This window comes from Poecilia reticulata, chromosome 5, assembly GCF_904066995.2.
Source record: "Poecilia reticulata chromosome 5, P_reticulata-male-v2, whole genome shotgun sequence".
NCBI classification, from domain to species: Eukaryota; Metazoa; Chordata; class Actinopteri; order Cyprinodontiformes; family Poeciliidae; genus Poecilia; species Poecilia reticulata.
Genome location: NC_088834.1, coordinates 11502663 through 11522674, shown reverse-complemented (window position 1 = coordinate 11522674; position 20012 = coordinate 11502663). Strand labels below are relative to the sequence as shown.

The 20012-nt window shown below is 37.5% G+C and overlaps 1 protein-coding gene across 17 annotated transcripts in view; it reads right to left on the bottom strand.

Moving 5' to 3' along the window:
- Positions 1 to 1223: 1223 nt before the first annotated feature.
- atp2b2 (ATPase plasma membrane Ca2+ transporting 2) overlaps positions 1224 to 20012 on the bottom strand; it is a 121307-nt gene continuing 102518 nt past the window's right edge. For 11 of the 17 annotated variants that reach the window (XM_008408526.3, XM_008408527.3, XM_008408529.3 and 8 more), the window contains 11 exons: positions 18296 to 18537; positions 17257 to 17491; positions 13220 to 13399; positions 12998 to 13085; positions 12725 to 12831; positions 11167 to 11358; positions 10662 to 10875; positions 10375 to 10586; positions 10126 to 10233; positions 9835 to 10017; positions 1224 to 5006 (listed from right to left, as the gene is read on the bottom strand). In XM_008408526.3, the coding sequence (XP_008406748.1) occupies positions 4695 to 5006; positions 9835 to 10017; positions 10126 to 10233; positions 10375 to 10586; positions 10662 to 10875; positions 11167 to 11358; positions 12725 to 12831; positions 12998 to 13085; positions 13220 to 13399; positions 17257 to 17491; positions 18296 to 18537 (2073 nt within the window). In that variant the 3' untranslated portion in view covers positions 1224 to 4694. Of the gene's footprint in view, positions 5007 to 5472; positions 5605 to 7787; positions 7838 to 8131; positions 8322 to 9834; positions 10018 to 10125; positions 10234 to 10374; positions 10587 to 10661; positions 10876 to 11166; positions 11359 to 12724; positions 12832 to 12997; positions 13086 to 13219; positions 13400 to 17256; positions 17492 to 18295; positions 18538 to 20012 lie in introns of those variants that run through there. The other 6 variants (XM_008408534.3, XM_081607016.1, XM_008408538.3 and 3 more) reach the window with 5 other exon arrangements.

Below are 20012 nucleotides of genomic sequence, written 5' to 3'. Positions count from 1 at the left end.
AAGTTTGTGTTTGACTGGCTGGCCAATTTCTGACATGTTCTTCCTCGAAATGGACTCTTCCACTGAGATGGAGTCAGTGAACAACTCTGAGGAAAGCTCTCTCACTGGATCCAGGAAAAGAGTCGATTGCACACTTCACCAGGTTCAGATGTTTTATGCATTCCATTTGTCAGCATCAGAATTTTATTCATTTATTTTTTACCAACAGTTTACCTCTCAGATCATTAAACGCATCAAAAAGCTGAACTGATGGCTCATCTATACGTGGCTACTTATATGCTGCCAAGAGGGAACAGTGTTTCTGCAAAAGTTAAAAACTGCAATGAGTTGGACCTTCAGTTATTCTCTGGATTGTGGCAGTCGTCTACTGCTGACAAAGCTAACTGGGGACAAAAGTAATTTGAGAACTGACGACTTTTACATTCCCAACTTTTCCGCTCGTGTTCAAAGTTAGGTTTCATTCTAAATCAAGGCATGCAATCCTTTTGTTGGCCTCTCAGAAAGCGATTAGATCTTGGTAATCATGTTTTCAGTTAGTTATAATTATTGCTTCAGGTACATGTTTTATAGTTGTTTTTTTATCCATAGTGTGGATTACAATACAATGTTTTGATTAGTTTATGTTAGTATTTCATTTATGTGGTTTTTGTTTTGTTAGTATTGAACAGATAAGTTTGCCTGATAATAAAAAAACAAATCTTGATCTTACCGTTTCATCAGATTTGCTTCTAATGTAAAATTCAAAATGTTGAGAAGCAAACAGAAACCTCCTTGTTCTCAGTAAAATGTATGCAGCTCCCAGGAAAGGAAAAGTATTCAATGTTCAGATAAAAATATGATATTATGACTGACTGTATAGGACTCCTAATATAACCTAATACAGATATAAATTCGTCACACTTCTCTAATTTCAACCTCAGACGCACCTCTGATGTGTTCATTTCTAATCTTGCCCATTCTGAGCACTTAAACTGTGTGTGATCTGCAAAGTAACAAGCAGGGGAGGCGAGAAGAACAGGTAGGATTTCAGACGACACTTCTTTTGTTCCTTCAGATGCTGCTGTGCTGCCTCGTCGTGATTAGAGTCTCACAAATAATTAACTTGCCACCGTTAAACACCTGAGATGCTTTTAAATTAAACCAACAAACAGCAAAAACAAAGTCAAAGTGAGGCACGACAAAATCAGAACAGGACATGTGACACGGGGCGAGGACACACCATGCTGGTCATGCTGCTCTGGGAAATTTATTAAATGAGTTTTCTTTTCTTTTTTTCCTTTTTATTACCGTTATTAGCAATACGATGATTACGTTTTCACTGGTGCTCCTGTAAGTAGAGTGATAAATGGGTCAGTCAAGCAGCAGGAGTCACAGTCCATCATCATAGTCATCACCACTATAAAATCCTTTTCACCGTATTCTAAGAATTCTCAGCATCATTTTTACTTTTCGTCAGGCTAGAAAATAATTTACATCACATTATTTTTACTGACTTTTGAAACCACAAACATTCCAGCAACACACTCTACAACTGAGGGGATTAACAATCAGAAAAGCATGACTTTTTGCATAGTATTAAATGAACAAAGACATTGAGTTCTTTATTTACAATTATTGTATAGATAAAAAAAATATCATAAAAACAAGATGAACACTTAATTCACTTACCCATGAATGGCTAAGTATGCCAAAAAGCTATCTGTTGGCATTTCTCTTTTTCTTTGTTCCACAAACTGCATGCTGCTAAATACAGTACATCGAGGCAGGTGAGTATATTGCAAAAAAGTATCATTGATATCATCGTCATCATCATGATGGGCGTCATCATAAACATAATGACAGGTCGTTACAACACATTATGATTTGGATGTGTCTCTGACAGGAGCGGTGATTGATTACAAACAGCCAAAGTGCCGCGTCATCAGTATGACTCATTGAGTTGCATGATGTAATCAGGAGGAGTTCATGTTTTCAACATTTCTGTCCTCAGTGGACCCATAACTCTATTTACAAGAATCAGTTTAACTTCAGTTTCTTAAAGCTGAAAGTCCTCCTCGATGTAAAAATGGTTCGAGAATGTTGGCTTAAGTCTTTTTTTATATATACGGAAAATTCTATAACTATGTGTGTGTGTGTGTGTGTGTGTTTTTTTTATTTGTTTGTTTCATTTATCGCTTGTAATTTTTACAGACAAAAAAAAAAGAAAAAGAAAAAAAAAAAGAGGCAAACGCCAGAAAAAATAGCAAAATAAATTAAGGACTTCTAAGGTAAATATCAGAACCCAGACTGTTTTCTTTCAAATTAAATAAGACCGATTTTATTCAGATGTTTTTCGACATGCCTGAGCTGACCAGTAAAGCTTGTGCACCCTCTTCAGATAAACGGATTGGCTGAACAATGACAGAGGAGGAGGAAGGAGGATGCAAAAACAAAAACAAACAAAAAAAGATAAAGCTGCTCAGAGAAATGATTGTTTACATCGTCTACAGAATAGTTTTTAATTTATGCTAAAAACAAAACAAACAAAAAATTCTTCAAGTTGCATAATGAGCCTACTTTATGACATCATGCTTGCCACTGACTTCGGTTAGGTAGAGTAATAATACTAGAGGCTAGTTAAGTGGCCTTGTCCTTCTGAGTGCAAAAAAAAAAAGGATACATGTGCCTTCTGTATGCGACTTCTGATAATGTCTGATTGGTCAAAGTACAATAAATAGTTTACAACTAGTGAGTACAGTTGAGATGCTAAGAGTACTGTATATTCTGTGACGGCAGGAAGACAAGCTTGGTTAAAACACACAAAAGCACATCTAGAGTTACACCACAGAAGTTTTCATTCATAACCAGATAGTGCAGGAAATCTTTTTATGTATATAGATAGAAAAAGAGTCAAAGCAACATTCCATTTTTGTTGTTATTAGTTTTGTTTTTTTTTTTGTCAGCTTTTCCTTTTTCTTTAGATGTTAAAAATGCCAACAGCATTTAGGGGCTGCTTGTGTCTGGATGAAAAGAAACTAAAAAAAAAAAAAAAAAATCAAAAATAAATTAGAAAATATCAGCACAATATATTGCAAGTTTGAAACAAATTTCTAAAAGTGACTGGATTGCAGCCTTTTGATGGTCACATACATCTTTAAAACATCAAGTCCTTTGAACAAGCAGGCTTACCTAGACGACAGTTAAATAAAAAGGTCCTGATATCAACCTTTTACATAAGCACTGACTCCAGGTCAGCGTTAAAGCAAAGCAAAAATAAACCATAATAATAATAATTAAAAAAAAGTCTAATCAAATCAAATGTCCTCCTCTGTCATAAAAAGGAGGCCTTCGTTAGGAAAAACCAAAGGCAAGCCGCTCTTATTTGATCCCAACAATCATAAAGAGTAATACTAAGATTCCACATGTACTGTACTATGCATCCCATTATATTTTGGTTTCTTCTCGTTGTTTATCCTCTAAAAATATCTACATTATTTGACAATATAGCAGGCAAGTTTCAGCACATGGTTTTTCCCGTAATAACACAGCAACAAAATTCTGAGCTCACCTCCTCTAAGAAACCAGGAAATTCATCTCTACGAGGTTGTAAACAATTACATTCTGTTTAAGACATAAATAAGTCAAAGTAATTTAAGCCATTGAAGCGGAAACAAGGCAACATGCCAACAAACAAAGATAAACTCTCTCTAAATAGATTTGATGAATTTATATGTATAGAATATATCCCATAAATGCTATCATCATCATTATTATTATTGATATTTTGCATTTCTCTTTTTCATCAGGTGCAAAACTACTGTGCAAGTTCAGCCCTACCACCTCGATACACATTTCTGCTTATGGATTATGTCTTTTTTTTTTTTTTAGAAAAAATGTTAAGAGTCCGGTACATGTTCATGCCACACAGAGGAGGGAGGGAGGACTCAGAGAAGCTTTCTTTACATGTGTAGTCCGCTGCGATGCTCAGCCCATCAGAACCAAAACAACTCCAATAAAATTAAAACCCTTTTTAAATAAAACTTGGGTAATGTACATTCATGCAGGATCAATAAGAATAATAACAAGAATAATCAGACTCAGAATAATAACAACGGTTTTTAATTTAATTTAAACTATTACTGTATCTCTGTTAACAATGTTATTATTGAAGAGAAGGAGCTTAAGGAGAGCATAAAGTCTGTTTGCACTCTGCACTCCTCGGCAGTCTCCCTCCTCCTCGTCCTCCTCCAGGTGTCGCTGCGGACACAGTTCATACGCAACGTGCAGTCAGCTGCACGTTTATACAGTACATGCTAACCGGTACAAGCATAGTGTCATACACACCATCAAGGCTGCCACCATACACATGCAACCACAAAAGCAGGATGGCTGTGTAGGTCGTGTAGCTTTGCGGAGATTTTTGGATTGTGTTTTTTTTTTTACTCTTGTCATTTCACAAAGATTCGCCCGATGTTGAACGGAGGCGAGAGCATTATTGGCTTTAGCTTACAAGGGGGGGGGGGGGGGGGGAGATGGACCACATCTGTGTTGGTGGTGAAACACGGAGCGCTGGGTGGAGGGGAAAGGCGAGGACTGAGTGGCCATGTGTCAAGTAGTGGTAGAAGTAACAAATAACGGTCCGGGAGAGCCGGACGAGGCGCTCTGGGACCATGAGGGAATAACATGAGTGGTCAGAGCGGCGTTCGGGACGGGGGTTAGAGGCTGGTCTCCAGGCTGTGGAGAGGGCTGGCGGGGCTGGAGGAGGCGGCAGATTTACTGATGTCGATGGTAAGGTTGATGCCACTGTCAATGGCGTTGTTGTTCTTGTTAGGAGATGAAGGCTGGCTGGAGTACTTCGTCCTCCTGCGGGCCGAATCATCATCTGTGTCGTCGATGAGGGGGATGCTGGGCGTGGAGTCGTCTATCCTAAACTCGGGGTGTGTCATGAAGTTGTGTATGGATGATCTGGAGTCGGGTTTTTCCAGGCCTTCATAGAGGGAGCTACGGAATGCATTCACAACTCGAATCTGTTGTGTGAGAAGATCAAAAAACAGGAAGGGGAAGAAACCATAAGCGGTGATGCTACAGATCAAACAAAGAGAGCTGCAGGGAACCTCGTAATGAGAGAATAGGTGAAAAAAGAACAGACAAAGAAGAAAAAAAATATTTATTTTTAAGAATATAAGGTGGAAGAGAAAAAAGTGAAAGAGAAACAAGAGAGAAGGCAACTGGAGTCTGTTTTCTGCTTGCACAAGATGACTACAGGTCACAAGTCACTTAATTTTGGCGTGCACTAAGAAAAACTGTGAGGAACATAATCATAAAGAACACAAGGAAATCAGACATTTCCAGAAAAACAAAAGCAACACAAACGCTCGTTGTAAGTATACGCTTTAGTCCAATGTGCTGTATACCTAGAAACAAGCCACATTAATAAATGGAATGCTTACAGAAAAAATTGATGGACAATACCACATGCAGTTTTGAAGAAATCTGGTGGACGAGGTCAGTAAGAAAGAAGTTGGTTATATCAGAGAAATCCAATGAGGCGGTTTAAAAACTTCTTGAGGAGTAGGGGGGGTAGGGGGCACCAGACCGCCGTCTGGCTGAATATCCACACAGACTCTGAATGAGACACACAAAACACTCAAATATAGCACAGCGTAGCAGAGGCATTGTCCCAAATGGAGTGAGTCAAATCTGCATGAGGTTGGCTCAACCTAAGCATTGCAGTTAAAATAAAACTCACACCAACAAAACACATCCCAGAAATAAAATAGTGGCATTTAGACGACAAGCAAACACTGTAGGTTAAAATATTATGAACACACACACAAGATGTAAACACAAAGTACATGCAACAGTGACAAAACTGGACACTGGCACAAGAAAAGCCGACATCAAACGAAAGGAGGTGAATAATGAAAATAAGTTTCATTGTCAGAGGTCTGACGGTTGAAGCATGTTTCTCACTCCATGCATATCTGAGTAAACACTCAAGTATAAGCCCAGCTGTGTGCGAGAGTTTAGTGAATCACATGTTCTTGTTTTCGAGAAATAACTTGCAACATGGCGACCTTGAAACCATACAGAAACTGAGGTCTGAAGAATCAGAAAAGGGAACATGTTCACTTAGTTACATCAGACATTTGGTATAAAACAAACGGAATAACTGATTGTAAATTATTATTTATAAGTAAACGTAGATCAGTATTACATTTTCTCAAACTTAAACAAGTTTCTTATGTTGAATTTTATAAGCCCCTTCCACCTGTAAAGGTTACCAATACCAATACCGATTCATCTTTTTGTCAATCTTAGGCTGATCTGACATATGGTTGCAGGTGAGGTCCCAGCAGGATTTAGAATAAAACAGAAACATGGAGGTGTTTGCTGGCAGGGCAGAGAGTCTTTTTGCTGGATTGCTAGACTCAAACTTGAATATCATCCAACGGTGCCAAGTTGCCACTAGGCTGAGTTGAACCTATTTGCTGCACTTTTGCGATGAGCTCTGGAGGAGTCGAGATTTTTTTTTGGCACTTTCACAGTTATTTTAAAGCTTTTTAAATGTTCCTCTGAATATCACAAAGTTTCTTACATATTCCCTGGTTACTACCTACACTGCATGTTCTATTTTCAATTTTTTCAAAGTTTTTGTTCCATCTGAAAGGTGAATTATAAAAATCCTTAGCTGTACTAGTAGGTGTGACCCAAGTCATTTTGTTTTCAGAGTTTTTCAAAGTGACAAAAGAAAATGATTCTATACATGTACGCCAGGGCTAACAATAAGTGCAAGATCCTTTATGTGAATTTAAGTTGTGGTCCGCAGGAAAAACTAACTTTATTGAGGATTTTTTTTATATTTTAACATGAAATGCAGAAGACATGATATGTAGCAGATTTGTTGCAACCTTTAAATAAAAAAATTGGAAAGAGAATTCAGGTTTGTGAAATTTCTCTTTTAGAAATTTTAGCATATTAGACCTGCAAATTACCGCACAGTGATAGTAACTTCTTGCCTCAAAGTTTGAGAGTCAGGAAATTAGAGCTATTACATGTAATATGCAATAACACTGCTGCAATTTTAGCTTAGTGGGTGCAAGATGCAAAAGCTAAAATAAAAAGTAATAGCATGAGGGATCTTTTTGAATAAGTTTGACAGGACAAGATCTGACAAAAATGGAGAATTGGAGGGTTATCTATTTTGATGCTGATAATATGGTAACATGATAATCAACCACAGCAGGATTATTAAGCGACCGAAGGAGAAGAACAAACTGGCTTACAGACAAAATCTCCAAGCAGCTTTCCGTTTTATCCAGCAAATAAGGAATAAGGAATATTTTCTCATTCTGATGATTTTAAGTTAAACCTATTCTTTTATTTATATATGCATATCAGGTTCACTTTAAAGTGTCAATTACGCTGAGACATGGCTCAAAGCTGAAAATAGAGATGATCACAGATCTTAGGATCTTATATCTTGAGCTAAGAAGAAACATTTTTCTGAAAGCATTCGAGGCAATAAAAAGGACATCCTTAACCACACATACAGCCGCTTCCTCAGCGTTTATTGAGTTAATAAAATATATAATACACAATAAAATTTAGATTTGTCTCAAGTTGTTGTTATCTGCCACTTATGTGGCCGATAAAACAACATTGCCACTTATACTTGAATGTTCTCCCAGTCCCTTTGAGAGTTGATTGGAATTAGTTAATATTAACGTCCGTCGAGACATAAAAACGAGAGGAGTGACACATGTGATGAAGTATGGAGGATGAGCAGAGGGAGACAAACTCACAACCTGAAATGTCACGCCGTGGGTATCACTCTTAGTCCTGTGCTCCTAGCACTCTGGGGAAACAAACACACATTGACCAATGAGAGGACAGTACAGCCAACCATGGGAGGAGATATCAAGATGAATTTGAAATCCAGTGTGAACATCAAAAAGACAGAATAAGAGAGAAAATGAAAAAAGCAGCAAGAGAGAAAAGGACAAATCTTCAGAGATGCCAACGTCACAATGGAGGCATTGGTGGCATAATGTCTAGTAATTTAAGTTTAAAAATAAGAGCTTGATGAGGACTGGATGGCACCCCTGAAGCAAAGAGAGCAGACAAGCAGACTGACAGAGTTCTGACTCACGGCCAGTAGTGGGAGGAGCAGTAGCAGCAGTAGTGCTTGTAGGAGAGGAAAGGGCATTGGACAAGGACACGTGACTAGGACTAGAAACATTGGTTACATCCTGGTTCTGGCTGGTGGTGGATGACTGGCGTCTCAGAGCCCCAGCCCCCTGAAAGGAGGTGCCGCTCTTGAAGGTGTTGACTACTTCAATCTGTGGAAGAAGAGCGGGACAGGAGAGGACAAATGGCTGCTCAGAGTGACACGAACTGAATGGTAACACATGCTGGCTGGTTGGGTAAAGGGAGTACAACTTCGCAGTCATGACACATAAGGGTGGGGGGAGGTAAAGGTCAGGGTGGAGTATCCCCACAACCAAGTGGTGAATAGGAATAAAAGGCCATCTTACAGATAGAACAACATGTACCTGTCATGGTGGTCATGAACATACAGGACTGTAGAAGCTGTGATTCATCCAACATCTGCTGCCAGAACCAGACTGTGTTATGACCTTTAAAATGGTCTGGATTAACAGTTCTCCAGGCTTTCTGAAGACTTAAGTTGCTTTTTCACGCATTTTTCAGTCTTTGTAACATTTTAGTTTGTTTATTCTTTCACCTAACAGCGATCTATTAATCACTGAAGCAGAATAAGTCTCCAAAGCTATGAACTTGTGTTGTGTCTCGACATTTTGGTCAATTTAGTAAAAATGGGATTTTAGGTGGGAAGGTAAAGGACTTTGTGAAAAGTGGCTGAACTAATGCCACACTTTGTTCCCAATTGTTTAGCTGAATCTATGAAGGATATAAAAAATAACTCAGTTGTGAAATATAATGATATAAAAAGTTGTTGTTTTTTGCACCTAAAAGGTGATTTCAGAACAGCTATGAGAAAGAAACTTCACTTAAAGTAGATGATCAATTGCATATTGTAGCTCCTGTGTCCAAATGTTTAGTTTAATTTCAGATTCAGATTTGAGATTTCAGATACTGGACATTAGCTGTAGATCCTTTTTAAAAGCCTGACATGTCTTTTGTCTTCAACTTGCCCTCTTTGTAGGTTATGAACACGTACAAAGGCTGCAAACAAAATAAGTGAAAAAGCAGTCAAGTCTAAAACAACTGTGAAAGAACAACATAAAAACAGCGTGAACTATTGGTTTTTGATCAAATAAAATTTAGACAAGTCAAGTGCAATTTGATCTATAGATTTTTGTGTTAACAAGTTTGCCTCAAGTGAACATGCCATGGCATAGCTTCACACAGGACCACTAGTGACACATCAGTGAGATGAAAGTGTAACACAGAAGCAGAATAGAGTTAACTATCACAGTGAAACCGGTGTTAGAGTGCAGCACAATGACAACAGTTCAATGATTATTTTCTGTTCCTCCGATGGTCCACAGTGCTTCCATCCACCCAGGAAAAGTTGGATCTTCATGTTCCTAAATTTGTTATCTTGAGACAAAATGACTTTAATGTTGTGCCATTTATGTCTTAAATATTATGCAGAAATATAGAAGAAACTGGATCTTTGACGCTGACCAATAAAGCATCTAGAATCATGCTATTCTGCTATTAACCCCTTAATAAACAAAAACTATTGGCACATTTGTTTCTGAAAATAAGTGCCAAGGGGAAGGACGAATAAAGTAAAAGGAAGCAAATTTGTTTCGTCTTTTCAGGTATCAAGTCACACGAAATCCTGAAGTGAAATAAAAATCTTACCTGAGTCTGGATGCGGTTTAAACCTCTGAACCAAAGTATTTGACCTCTCCGTAACTCCCTCTCTGCGTGGTCAATCTCCTCGTTCTCTTCGTTTACGTCTTCCTCTGGCAGCTCATCTTTGTGAGTCAACTGGCCCGCCCGACGCAGGAAACGCAGGTGGCTGTTGGGTATGGTGGCAATCACCTACACAACAAAATAGGAGAACATTCTTTTTAGGTAAATCCAAAAGCTGAAGCAAAAGCCAAAGAATAAGCAGTGCATGAACAGTAGGCAATAATTCATTTGAGTTACCTGTCCCCAGACCAGTTCTCCCAGCCCCAGAAAAACACACCACAACCACTTTTCCAGGCTCAGAGGTTGACAGCTGAATGGCTTTCCTCCAAACTGCACAATCACAATCTGCACAAAACAATGCACAGTACAAAAAATAAAAAAATGACTTTCCAGAAACCTCAATATGTGAAATATCCTTGGATACGTGAAATATCCTTAGCTGATAAGTAAAACACATTCACCAATAGAATAAAAAGTACATTGCACCTGTATAGCAAAGGTGCCAAAAACGATGGAGCAGAAAATTGGGTTTCTGAAGATCCCGTCAAACACGTTCCTCTCTCCGTGTATTTTCCGAGCATTTATCTCATTAAACAGCTGCATCATTACAAATGTGTTGAATATGATGGTGTAGTGCTCGGACGGCGGAGAATGGAGAGGAGCGTTACGGCCACTGTCGATGTCAAAGATTTTCTCACCTGGTGGAAACAGAAGTGATAACTTCTTTAATTCTGAACGGGTATTGTAGCACGCTGTATGTGAACTGTGCGTACCAGCAAACAGGAGCGTGAAGATGAGAATGAGCTGATAGACGGCATGTCCCAGGATGTTCTTGGTCATAGTGCTGGAGATAAGAGGCTTATTGCGACCATACGGTTTTCTCCTCAACAGGGCCTCTGTGGGGGGCTCCGTCGCCAAGGCCAGAGACGCAAAAGTATCCATAATCAGGTTAACCCACAACATCTGCACCGCTTTAAGTGGAGAGTCCTGCGGAAATCAAACGCAAACTCCCACTGAGAAAAACAAAAACTCCAATAAAACTGAAAACATACAGTGGAAACTGAACCTTTATATATAACACAATGACGTTTTTGTGTCATCATTCTAACACAAAAATACCGTTTTGCTCATTTTGTAGGACATTTGATTACTCAAGTCACCATATTTAAAACTATGGATTAGAAAACAGTAACACAATTCTAGCCCAACCAGGAGAATGCCATCACCTGCTACACTATTGCCAGAAAAGGAGATTGATACCCAATTAATGCTTCTTACCTGTGTGATGCAGGCTCCAGTGAAAGCAACGATGACGGCCACGACATTGACAGTAAGCTGGAACTGAAGAAACTTGGAAATGCTGTCATACACATTCCGGCCCCACATCACTGCCTTGACGATGCTGCTGAAGTTATCATCAGTAAGAATAATGTCTGAAGCTTCTTTAGCCACGTCTGTTCCAGCGATACCCTGAAAGAGCAAAAAATGACCAACAATGAAGAAAACCGTTTTTAATTTTTCTTTTCTTTTTCTGGGAACATGGATTGGAAGACATAAGATTAACAATATGTAAATAATTGCTAATAGTTCAAAGACATTTTTTTATTTTATTTTACAAATGCTAATTTAAAAAAAATAAATCAATGTTATTTTGAAGTTTAGGATTTATTTCATAATTAAAAGATTGAAAAGGGTAAGTAGTAAAATCCAGAAATGCATGTGTCATCTTTGAGTTTCTTTGAGCGTGGCAAAATGAAAAACAGTTCTTAAGAATTATTATTAAAAGCCTAAAATCTTATTAAGAAGTAATGAATGGGACACAGAGGAATCCTCAGAAGCCCTAAAAGTAGCAAAGTAAAAAAAATAAAATACTCAGTTTAAGGGACAGCAAAAAAATGAACCAAAAACACATGTATTTTAATCATTATTTTATTCTCTGCATTTCAATTAAAAAAAGTAAAGCTAAAGATGCACTACACACAAACCACAAATGATAATTGCTGAAGAAGCTGGCTGTTCCCAGAGAGCTCTAGCCAAGCATATTGATAGAAAATTTAATGAAAAGAAAAACTGTGGCAGAAGCTAAAAGTGTGGAGATTCACAGAATCCAAGTGCCATGTCATATGCTTTTGTTGGTCCACTTTGTTTCATCGTGTCATAATTTAGCACAGGAAATATTAGAGCCCTTCATGCTTCCCTCTGGCGAAAAGTTTTATGGAGACACTGATTTCATTGGCTCTGGTTTACACTGGAAAAAGTCTCAGTATTTGTTTAATGACCATGGAATCACTGTGTATGGCTGACTCACCTGCAATCTCACCTGGCTACAATGCTATGGCACACTGATACAGTAATTTATGCAAAGCAAGCCCCAACCAAACCCATGTGCATATACTGTCCTGTGCATAGACGTACTTTAAGTAGGCTGATATTGCCATTTAAGAAGTCCCTTTTAGCTTTATGTCAAATTCAAACTTTCTAAGAAATTGAATTGAATTTTTGGTGAAACAGATTCTTGAAACAGATTATTCTGTGTTTAATAGTGCAAAATAAATATTTTTTTTTCTTTTTGAACTGAATTGCAGAAAAACCTTTTAATTAATTTGATGAACCTGGAGGATATGATGGAAGAAACTAAGCTGTGTGTTACTGTAACCAACAACTAGAGGGAGCTCCAAAGCAGCAAATATAAAGGGATAGTTCTTGAGAAAATTCTAAATAATGCAGCAGCGGAAAAGACATAGGGAGATGTTCACTGCAAATCAGGCTCAAATTAATACATGTAATTAAAGAGAAAACACTCAAGCAAACATAAATCCCATGTTAGTTTTATTACCATTGCAAACCCGACATCAGCTTTCTTTAAGGCAGGTCCGTCGTTGGTGCCATCTCCTGTTACAGCAACCACCTGCCTCTGATCTGCCATAGTGCTGTCAATAATTCCTGTCAAAACACGCAGAGCAGAACAGTTCATATGATACAGCCAATCAGATTATTAGTCATTGGGTCTTATTTAATAAAAAGAGAAAGCACACACCCATCTCAAAATCTAAGTTTGAAGTAAATTCAGCCACAATTCAATTTCCCAAAGACGATGCCACAAACTTACCTTTGACAAGTGTGTGTTTATCTGTTGGGGATGATCTGGCCAGGACCCGGAGTTTAGGCCACACCTTGTCAATACGCTCCTGCTCCACCTACACAAGTTTCATGATGCACACAAACATTTGAAAATGGAGAGAGAAAGTGGTCGCAGTTTAGATATTTTTTCATCATTTTCGAGGCTGTCTCTGTTTTTTCCTCCCGGTTATTTTGGCGACATCCTCTGTACCTCGCCTTTCTCATTACGGATCCTCCGGTTGAACTCTTTGCCGTCAATGCAGAGGAAATCCTCTCCTGGATGGATGATCCCACACTTGATGGCTATGGCTCTGGCCGTGTTTATGTTGTCACCTGTCACCATGCGTACAGTGATGCCTGCACGCTGACACTTCTGAATAGCATCGGGAACCTAAAGGGCAGAGATATGCAGCTTGTGATGCACGCAATAACTGTTAAAAACTGCCATTTTATTAAAGCATCAAAATTTTTTTATTTCAGTCACAAAATGTTGTGCTTCTGACACCTTATATAAGTTTTTTTTATCACGCTATAGTGTAGTTTTCAGTTTACATCAGCGCCAGAAGGATATGTTGACTCTGTCTGTCAACCATTTGGTGGTGTGGGTACAGTTGGTCTTACAGCTTCAATCCTGAAATGAGCGCACTGCTAAATAGTAAAGCTGCAAGCTGGTGAGGAAAACATACAATGTGGACCTAAGGGAAACTACAAACTATTTTCTGAAAATTAAGTATGAATAAAGGCATGTAGGCGTACCTGATATATTCAATTATATCAAACTAGAACTATTTTCTTTAATTCTTTGTTTAAACATATATAACTATGTGAAGTGAAGTTTATTGTTTCCCTGTAAACAGGAGTCTAAATGGTTAAATGTTATAAGATATTGTGCACACAGGGCACAGAGAAAAATCTGTGTTATCAACAGCTTGCAAAACAGTATTAATTCAGAAATACATCTTCTTCTTGGCAAAGGTCAGTGTGGGAGAGTGCTGCTCTCCAAACCCACACATAAACAAATGTGTGCACATAAAGTAATGAGAGCCCACATTGATTTTTACAAACATGGAAGACTCTATTTCTATGTTTTTTTTCTGTTTTAGGCACAACTACACACACACGGACACAGAAATGTGCAACTACACACAGTGGAGTGAGGAAGGTTATCCACAAGAAGGAGGTTGCCCAAATAACAACATATTTCTGTTTTGACTAATATGTAGCAAAAAAACCCATCCTAGATAATAAAACCTACAAGATTGGAAAATATGAAGAAGATCCTGCTGCATTCATTGTCCATTTCGTCTTTCACAAACAAATCACTGCTTACCCATGAAAATCTTCTCTCAAGATTGAAGACCCTTTTTCTAATTTTTAAGCAGCTTTGGCTCTATTGAATAAATCTAGTTCAAATTTGTCAGAGGATATTTAGTTTTAAAATAACTATTGCTCCAGTTCCTTGAATCAACCTAAAGCAACTAAGCTTTTCAAAACTAGACAAATTCCCTTAAAAAGGACAAAAACATAGTATGTTTTAAACCATTAAAAGTACAATGTTTGGTATCTATTTATCAAACTGCTGATATAAGATGTAATTTTGGATTACTAGCCACCAATTTTTTTATGTATGTCCACCACAGTTGATATTGATTTATTGATCAATAAAGTTTGTCAGGGGTTTTTGCAGAATCATCTGGTGTAAAAATAAAAAATAAAAAAAAATTATAAATACATATATATAAAGATTTTGTGAGGCTTTGAAATATATGTATATAATTATTTATATTTGGTAGAAAATATAACCATTGTAGATCATAGTTTACATAATAGGGAAAATGTAAATTTTCTTGACATCTGAAGAGTTAATAAATATCAAATACAAAATGGATGATAGGTACTTTTATATTAAAATACAAATTAATGAGGATGAATTCTGTTTGTGGCAAGTGCATTATTTCCAAATAAAAACAGCATAGGTATTCCAGTTGAATTTCTTTTTTTGAATATTATGAATGTGTAGTTGTTGTCAAGGTGTTAGGCTGCTGTTTGTCATTTTATTACTCTTGGAAGTTTTTGTTTTTTTTCCCTACAGCTCTATTTGACTTGGCATCTGACAGAGGAGAGAAAGAAAAGAGTAAAACGCATTTTGACCCGACAAAGGAGGAAGGTAGGAGTCTAGATGTTATACGGAAAAACAAGCCTCTCGAGTGTCTGATATGGATCTGGTTACCGTCTCGTTCTCCTCCATTTCTCTTTACCCATCTCCCCCCACCTCCATCATTCTTACATCAATCTTATTTCTAATCTATTTATCTGTCTCAGTCTCTGTTTCTCTTTATATTCCTGTTCCTCTCCAAGTCCTGCCTCTCAGGAGCACCCGTATACAGAAGCCAGGGATTATAAAAAAAAAGGAAATTCAGAAGGAAGAGATTTGCTGCTAATAGAGAAATAACAATGTTTACAAAGTTGTTTGACCTTTTATTCAGGAGAGTTAAATCTTGAAAAGACTAGACAGAAAAAGTGTACTGTAGTGCAGCATTTCTTTGAACTGCTTAATTAAAAAAAAAAAAAGTCACATAATGTACAACTTCTAAACTAGTAAAATTGTACAAATGTTGAGGATTTATAACTTTGATAACCTGAAAGGGAGAACAAAAACAATTGTAGCCAAGAAATTATCCTTCTTGACAATAAATGTTTTCCTTTCTGTGCATTTTCTGTTTCAATTACACAAATATACAAATACACAAATCCCAGCAAAACAACTAGATTGATGCATAAAGTTGTTCATAAAATAATGGAAGGTGGAGAGAAGAAAACATGGCGGGGCGAGGTTGAGTAAGAGCCGTTGCTTCTGAGTGACGAGAGGGTGGAAAAAAAGATAAAAGGAAAGGGTTTAATAATGCAGCGGTCAGCTAGGATCCTACGTTTGTACTATCACTGGAGCTGTGTAAAGGAACGTCAGCTAAGCCATTACACAAAAATACAGCACTCTAATAAATGCATTACACATATTCTTTAAGAAAAGCCTATCAGAAAATATTTTAGTGGTAACCATAATCCGAATTCTTTAACAGTGAGATTTTCAAAGTCCCTCCACACAGTAAAAGTTGGAAAACGATAAAGTCCGTCCTCCCATAAAGTCTTGCAAGATACAAGTTAGCAGCAGTCTGAACAGTGATGAGCAACAATCACCTTCATGGAGTCGAGCACCAGTGGGTGCTGCCAATCGGTCAGAGAGGGTTAGGGTTAGGAGACTACAGTTGTTGAGAGAGACAACCCTCCAACCCGCTGCAGCGCTTGGAGGGGTTAATAAATTGCGACTCCCCACTTTGGCTAAAGTTTTCCCGAGGTACCGATCAGTTCCATCTGGCAGTGTGGAAAGTGAAAGACTATCTAGCTTAGTGTCTAACATTGTAGCTGAAAACCCAAAGCCAATCACATATTTTCCATCAAGAAAAAATGCCCCTCATTTTTTAAAAATAGGCTTCACAGACTGATTAAAATATAATTAGTAGCTGAACAAATATTATTTCCATATTGTGCCTATTAAAATGTATTCATTCAAATACAAATACAAATCAATCATAATGAACCAAATTTTTGACACAACAAATGACAAAAGAAAAGCTTTTTTAGTATCACAAAGGGACAACTGATTTGTACAAAATAATAGAAAATAAAACAACATAACATAAGATATGTGACTGCAAAAATATTTACTACCTTCAAGGCAGTATTTACTAAATGCACCTTTGGCTGCAATCAGCGTTTACTCAACGTTTTACTCGATTCTTTCTTGAAAAACACTAAAAGCTCAGCTTTTGTGGGGATCAGCTATAAATTACACTTTTCAAATCCTGTCACAAATTCTCTATGGAATTAAGGTCTGGGCTTTGACTGGGCCATACACCTTGCTGTCTGAATGCTTCAAGTCTTTATCAATGGCTTTTGAACCAGCATGGAAGAAGTAAATTTATTTGTTTGAATAGTTTTATGACAATTTATATTCTTGTGTTTATGTTTAATGCTTTTCTACAATATCTATCAAGTCCTTCGGTGAATTGCTCTGTTTTTAGAGTGCTTAAATAAAGTAGTCCTGGCTTAGAGAAAGTATTAAAAAGTACAATTTTCACCTAACACCTTACCTTTAACCATTGTTTCTCATCAACAATTTAAACCCTCATAAAAGGTGGCACATCTGGGATAAACCTCCTAATTTCTGATTGCATAGACACATTTTCCTACCTCTGGTCTGACAGGATCCTCTATTCCCACAACGCAGATGGCTGTAAGGTCAGTGAGGATGTTGTTCTCATCATCCCATTTGGGCTCAGGATCACTGGCAAAGTCACGGTACGCCACACAGATGGTCCTCAGGCCGTCACAGGCCATGGGCTCAATCACCTTCTTCACCATCTCATCCTTGTCTCTAGGCCGGAAAACTCTGGGCTCACCAACTTCATTCAGAATGTGACTGCATCTGAAACAAAACAGTAAAGCCTGGTAAAAACCTGAAGAGTGTCTTTAATTTGTAAAATGATAGCACTGCAGAGTAAAGATCTTCACTGCACCTCAATAAACAAACCATCCATCCAAACATACATCCATATAAAAAAGTATTTTGATTCAGTGTAAAGCTACAAGAAAAATACCCAAAATTAACCAACAAGCAATGCAAAATGGGGACAGATGCAGTGTAACGAAAAAATGTAACCAATAGAGTATAAACATAAAGAGTAAAAACAACCCGAGAAAGTACCAGGGTTAAACCTTGTATGGGTTAAACCTTGTATATCATCACACATCATATCGCTATTATTTTTTATTAATATTAAGTGTAAATTAGCTACTAAAGGGAACAAATATCCCCCTCTCCATCATGTAATCTCATGTAGCATACATGAGATTACATGTAAGCTCAGAAAAAAACTGTCAAAAGGTCAAAGAACTTTACCTAAAGTTTTTGCAGCATGTCTTCTTTAAACTCAGTTAGTCTAAATAAACAGTACCAAACAACTACACCATCACTAAAATATCAGCTTTACCTTACTATATCCAATAAATTAACAATTCATTTGTTGTAACAATGCTCCTTATAAAAGAAATTTTACATGTTTATTTCCCCTTAAACTGTGACGTGGCTTGGGCAGCAGTTGACTTTATGAGCTGCACTCATGAAAAAAAAACTAACTTTCTTTACAAATGTCCACCATTTACAGAGAAACAAACAGGCCTTTTCAACAGGCTTAATTTTTGCACCAAGTACCCAGAATACTGGACTCACTTCTTGAGAACAATTTCAGAGGCTCCCTTGCTGTACATTCGGAAGCTCCCTTCAGGAAGTTTGATTACAGTGCTCATCGATTTTCTGACAGAGTTGAAGGTGTAGACTTTATAAAGCTTCTCCTCTGGGATCTGGTTTCTTATTGGCTGGTAGTCCCGTTTCAGGTCCAGGACCAATCCCAAGAGTCCGCACTCAGTCTTGTTTCCAACTTGCTTGGGTAGACCACCTTCCTTATCTGGGGGCTGAAGAAAAACAGAAGTAAAACACGTGCAACTCTCTTTAAGTGAACTATATCAAAACCCCAGACAAGGCATAAGAACCGCTTTGTACAATTTCATTCTGTTTGTTGAGATTCTCTTTCCTTCAGTGAAATGAGACATGTCCAATGCAACACCTGAAATAGCTGCCGGTGATAACTGACTAGCAAGCAGGTGACAGGGTTGGTGTGTGGGAGAGCAAGACATGAGACAGATAGAATCAAATTTGGACGTTCTTATTTCAGGCGAGCAGCTCAACCCTTCATGTAATTGCATGTTTAGAAACATGCAATTACTGTATATGGCTCAGTAAACATTCAAATGTACGTATAACCAACAAAATAAAGCAACATCTTAGCCATCTTCTTCTTCCTTTGCTTTTTCTGCTTATTGCTGTACAACATCCTAGATTCAACACCATTCGCTTTCATAAACAAAACAAGGTAAAAACAACATTTCTTCAATTACTTTATTCACTCAAGTACTTCTCTCACATCTATTTCTTATTTACTTTGTTAGTCGGTCACTTGCTTGACAAATAAAGAAAGCCACTGCCTTGTAGACCACCAGCAGAGTTTAAATGGAGCTAAACAGAAATAAAAGTGAGATCAAAAGCGTAAAATATTGGTATTAACAGTAACAATGTAAGTATGTTTGCACAGAAGGAAAAAAAAAAGAGTCTTTTCTGACATGTTGAGACATCATCAGCTGTAAACGTCAAGCTTATGGGACAACAATGTAATATGCATTTTTAAATGACTGTAATTGCAATAAAGAAACGCAGATCAATAACTGCTTGGAAGAAATATAGCAAATAAAGTTATTGCAGCATAAGGGGTCTAAGGTAAGCGGTTAATAATCACCTCATAATTGTTTTTCAGTACAAGTAGAACAGCTTACATTGTTGTTTTTTTTGTCAATACTTTTATTTAATATGGTTTATTTTCCATGTTATGATAGTTAAATTGTCTTATATTAGGAGGTCTAACATAAAAAAATTATAATTTTTGCTTTATTTCTTAATGATTTTTGGTTCTTTCAATTTGTGCAAATATATATATATATATATATATATATATATATATATATATATATATATATATATATATATATATATATATATAGAAACGTGAAGAAACTCGATGCTATGATGTAGTGCTTTTTTTGTCAGCTCTAAAGCTGGAAGGGGACTTTCTCCACAGTCTTACAGTAAAAGACGCATGACGTTTCACTGACCAGTTCAAATCATGTGTGCATGTGGCCTGTGAGGTTCTACAGTACATGGCGGACTGCTGTGTGCTCACTGTATGTGTAAGCGAGTGAGTGTGGTCAGCTCGTGTGAGGCTCAGCGTTCCTATGGTAACGCTGGGCAAAGAACACTTGGCAGTTGAGACTTGAGAATAGAGTGACTGAGATTTCCACCACTTGGGGATTCTTTTTACTCGCTGGCTCTGATTCTC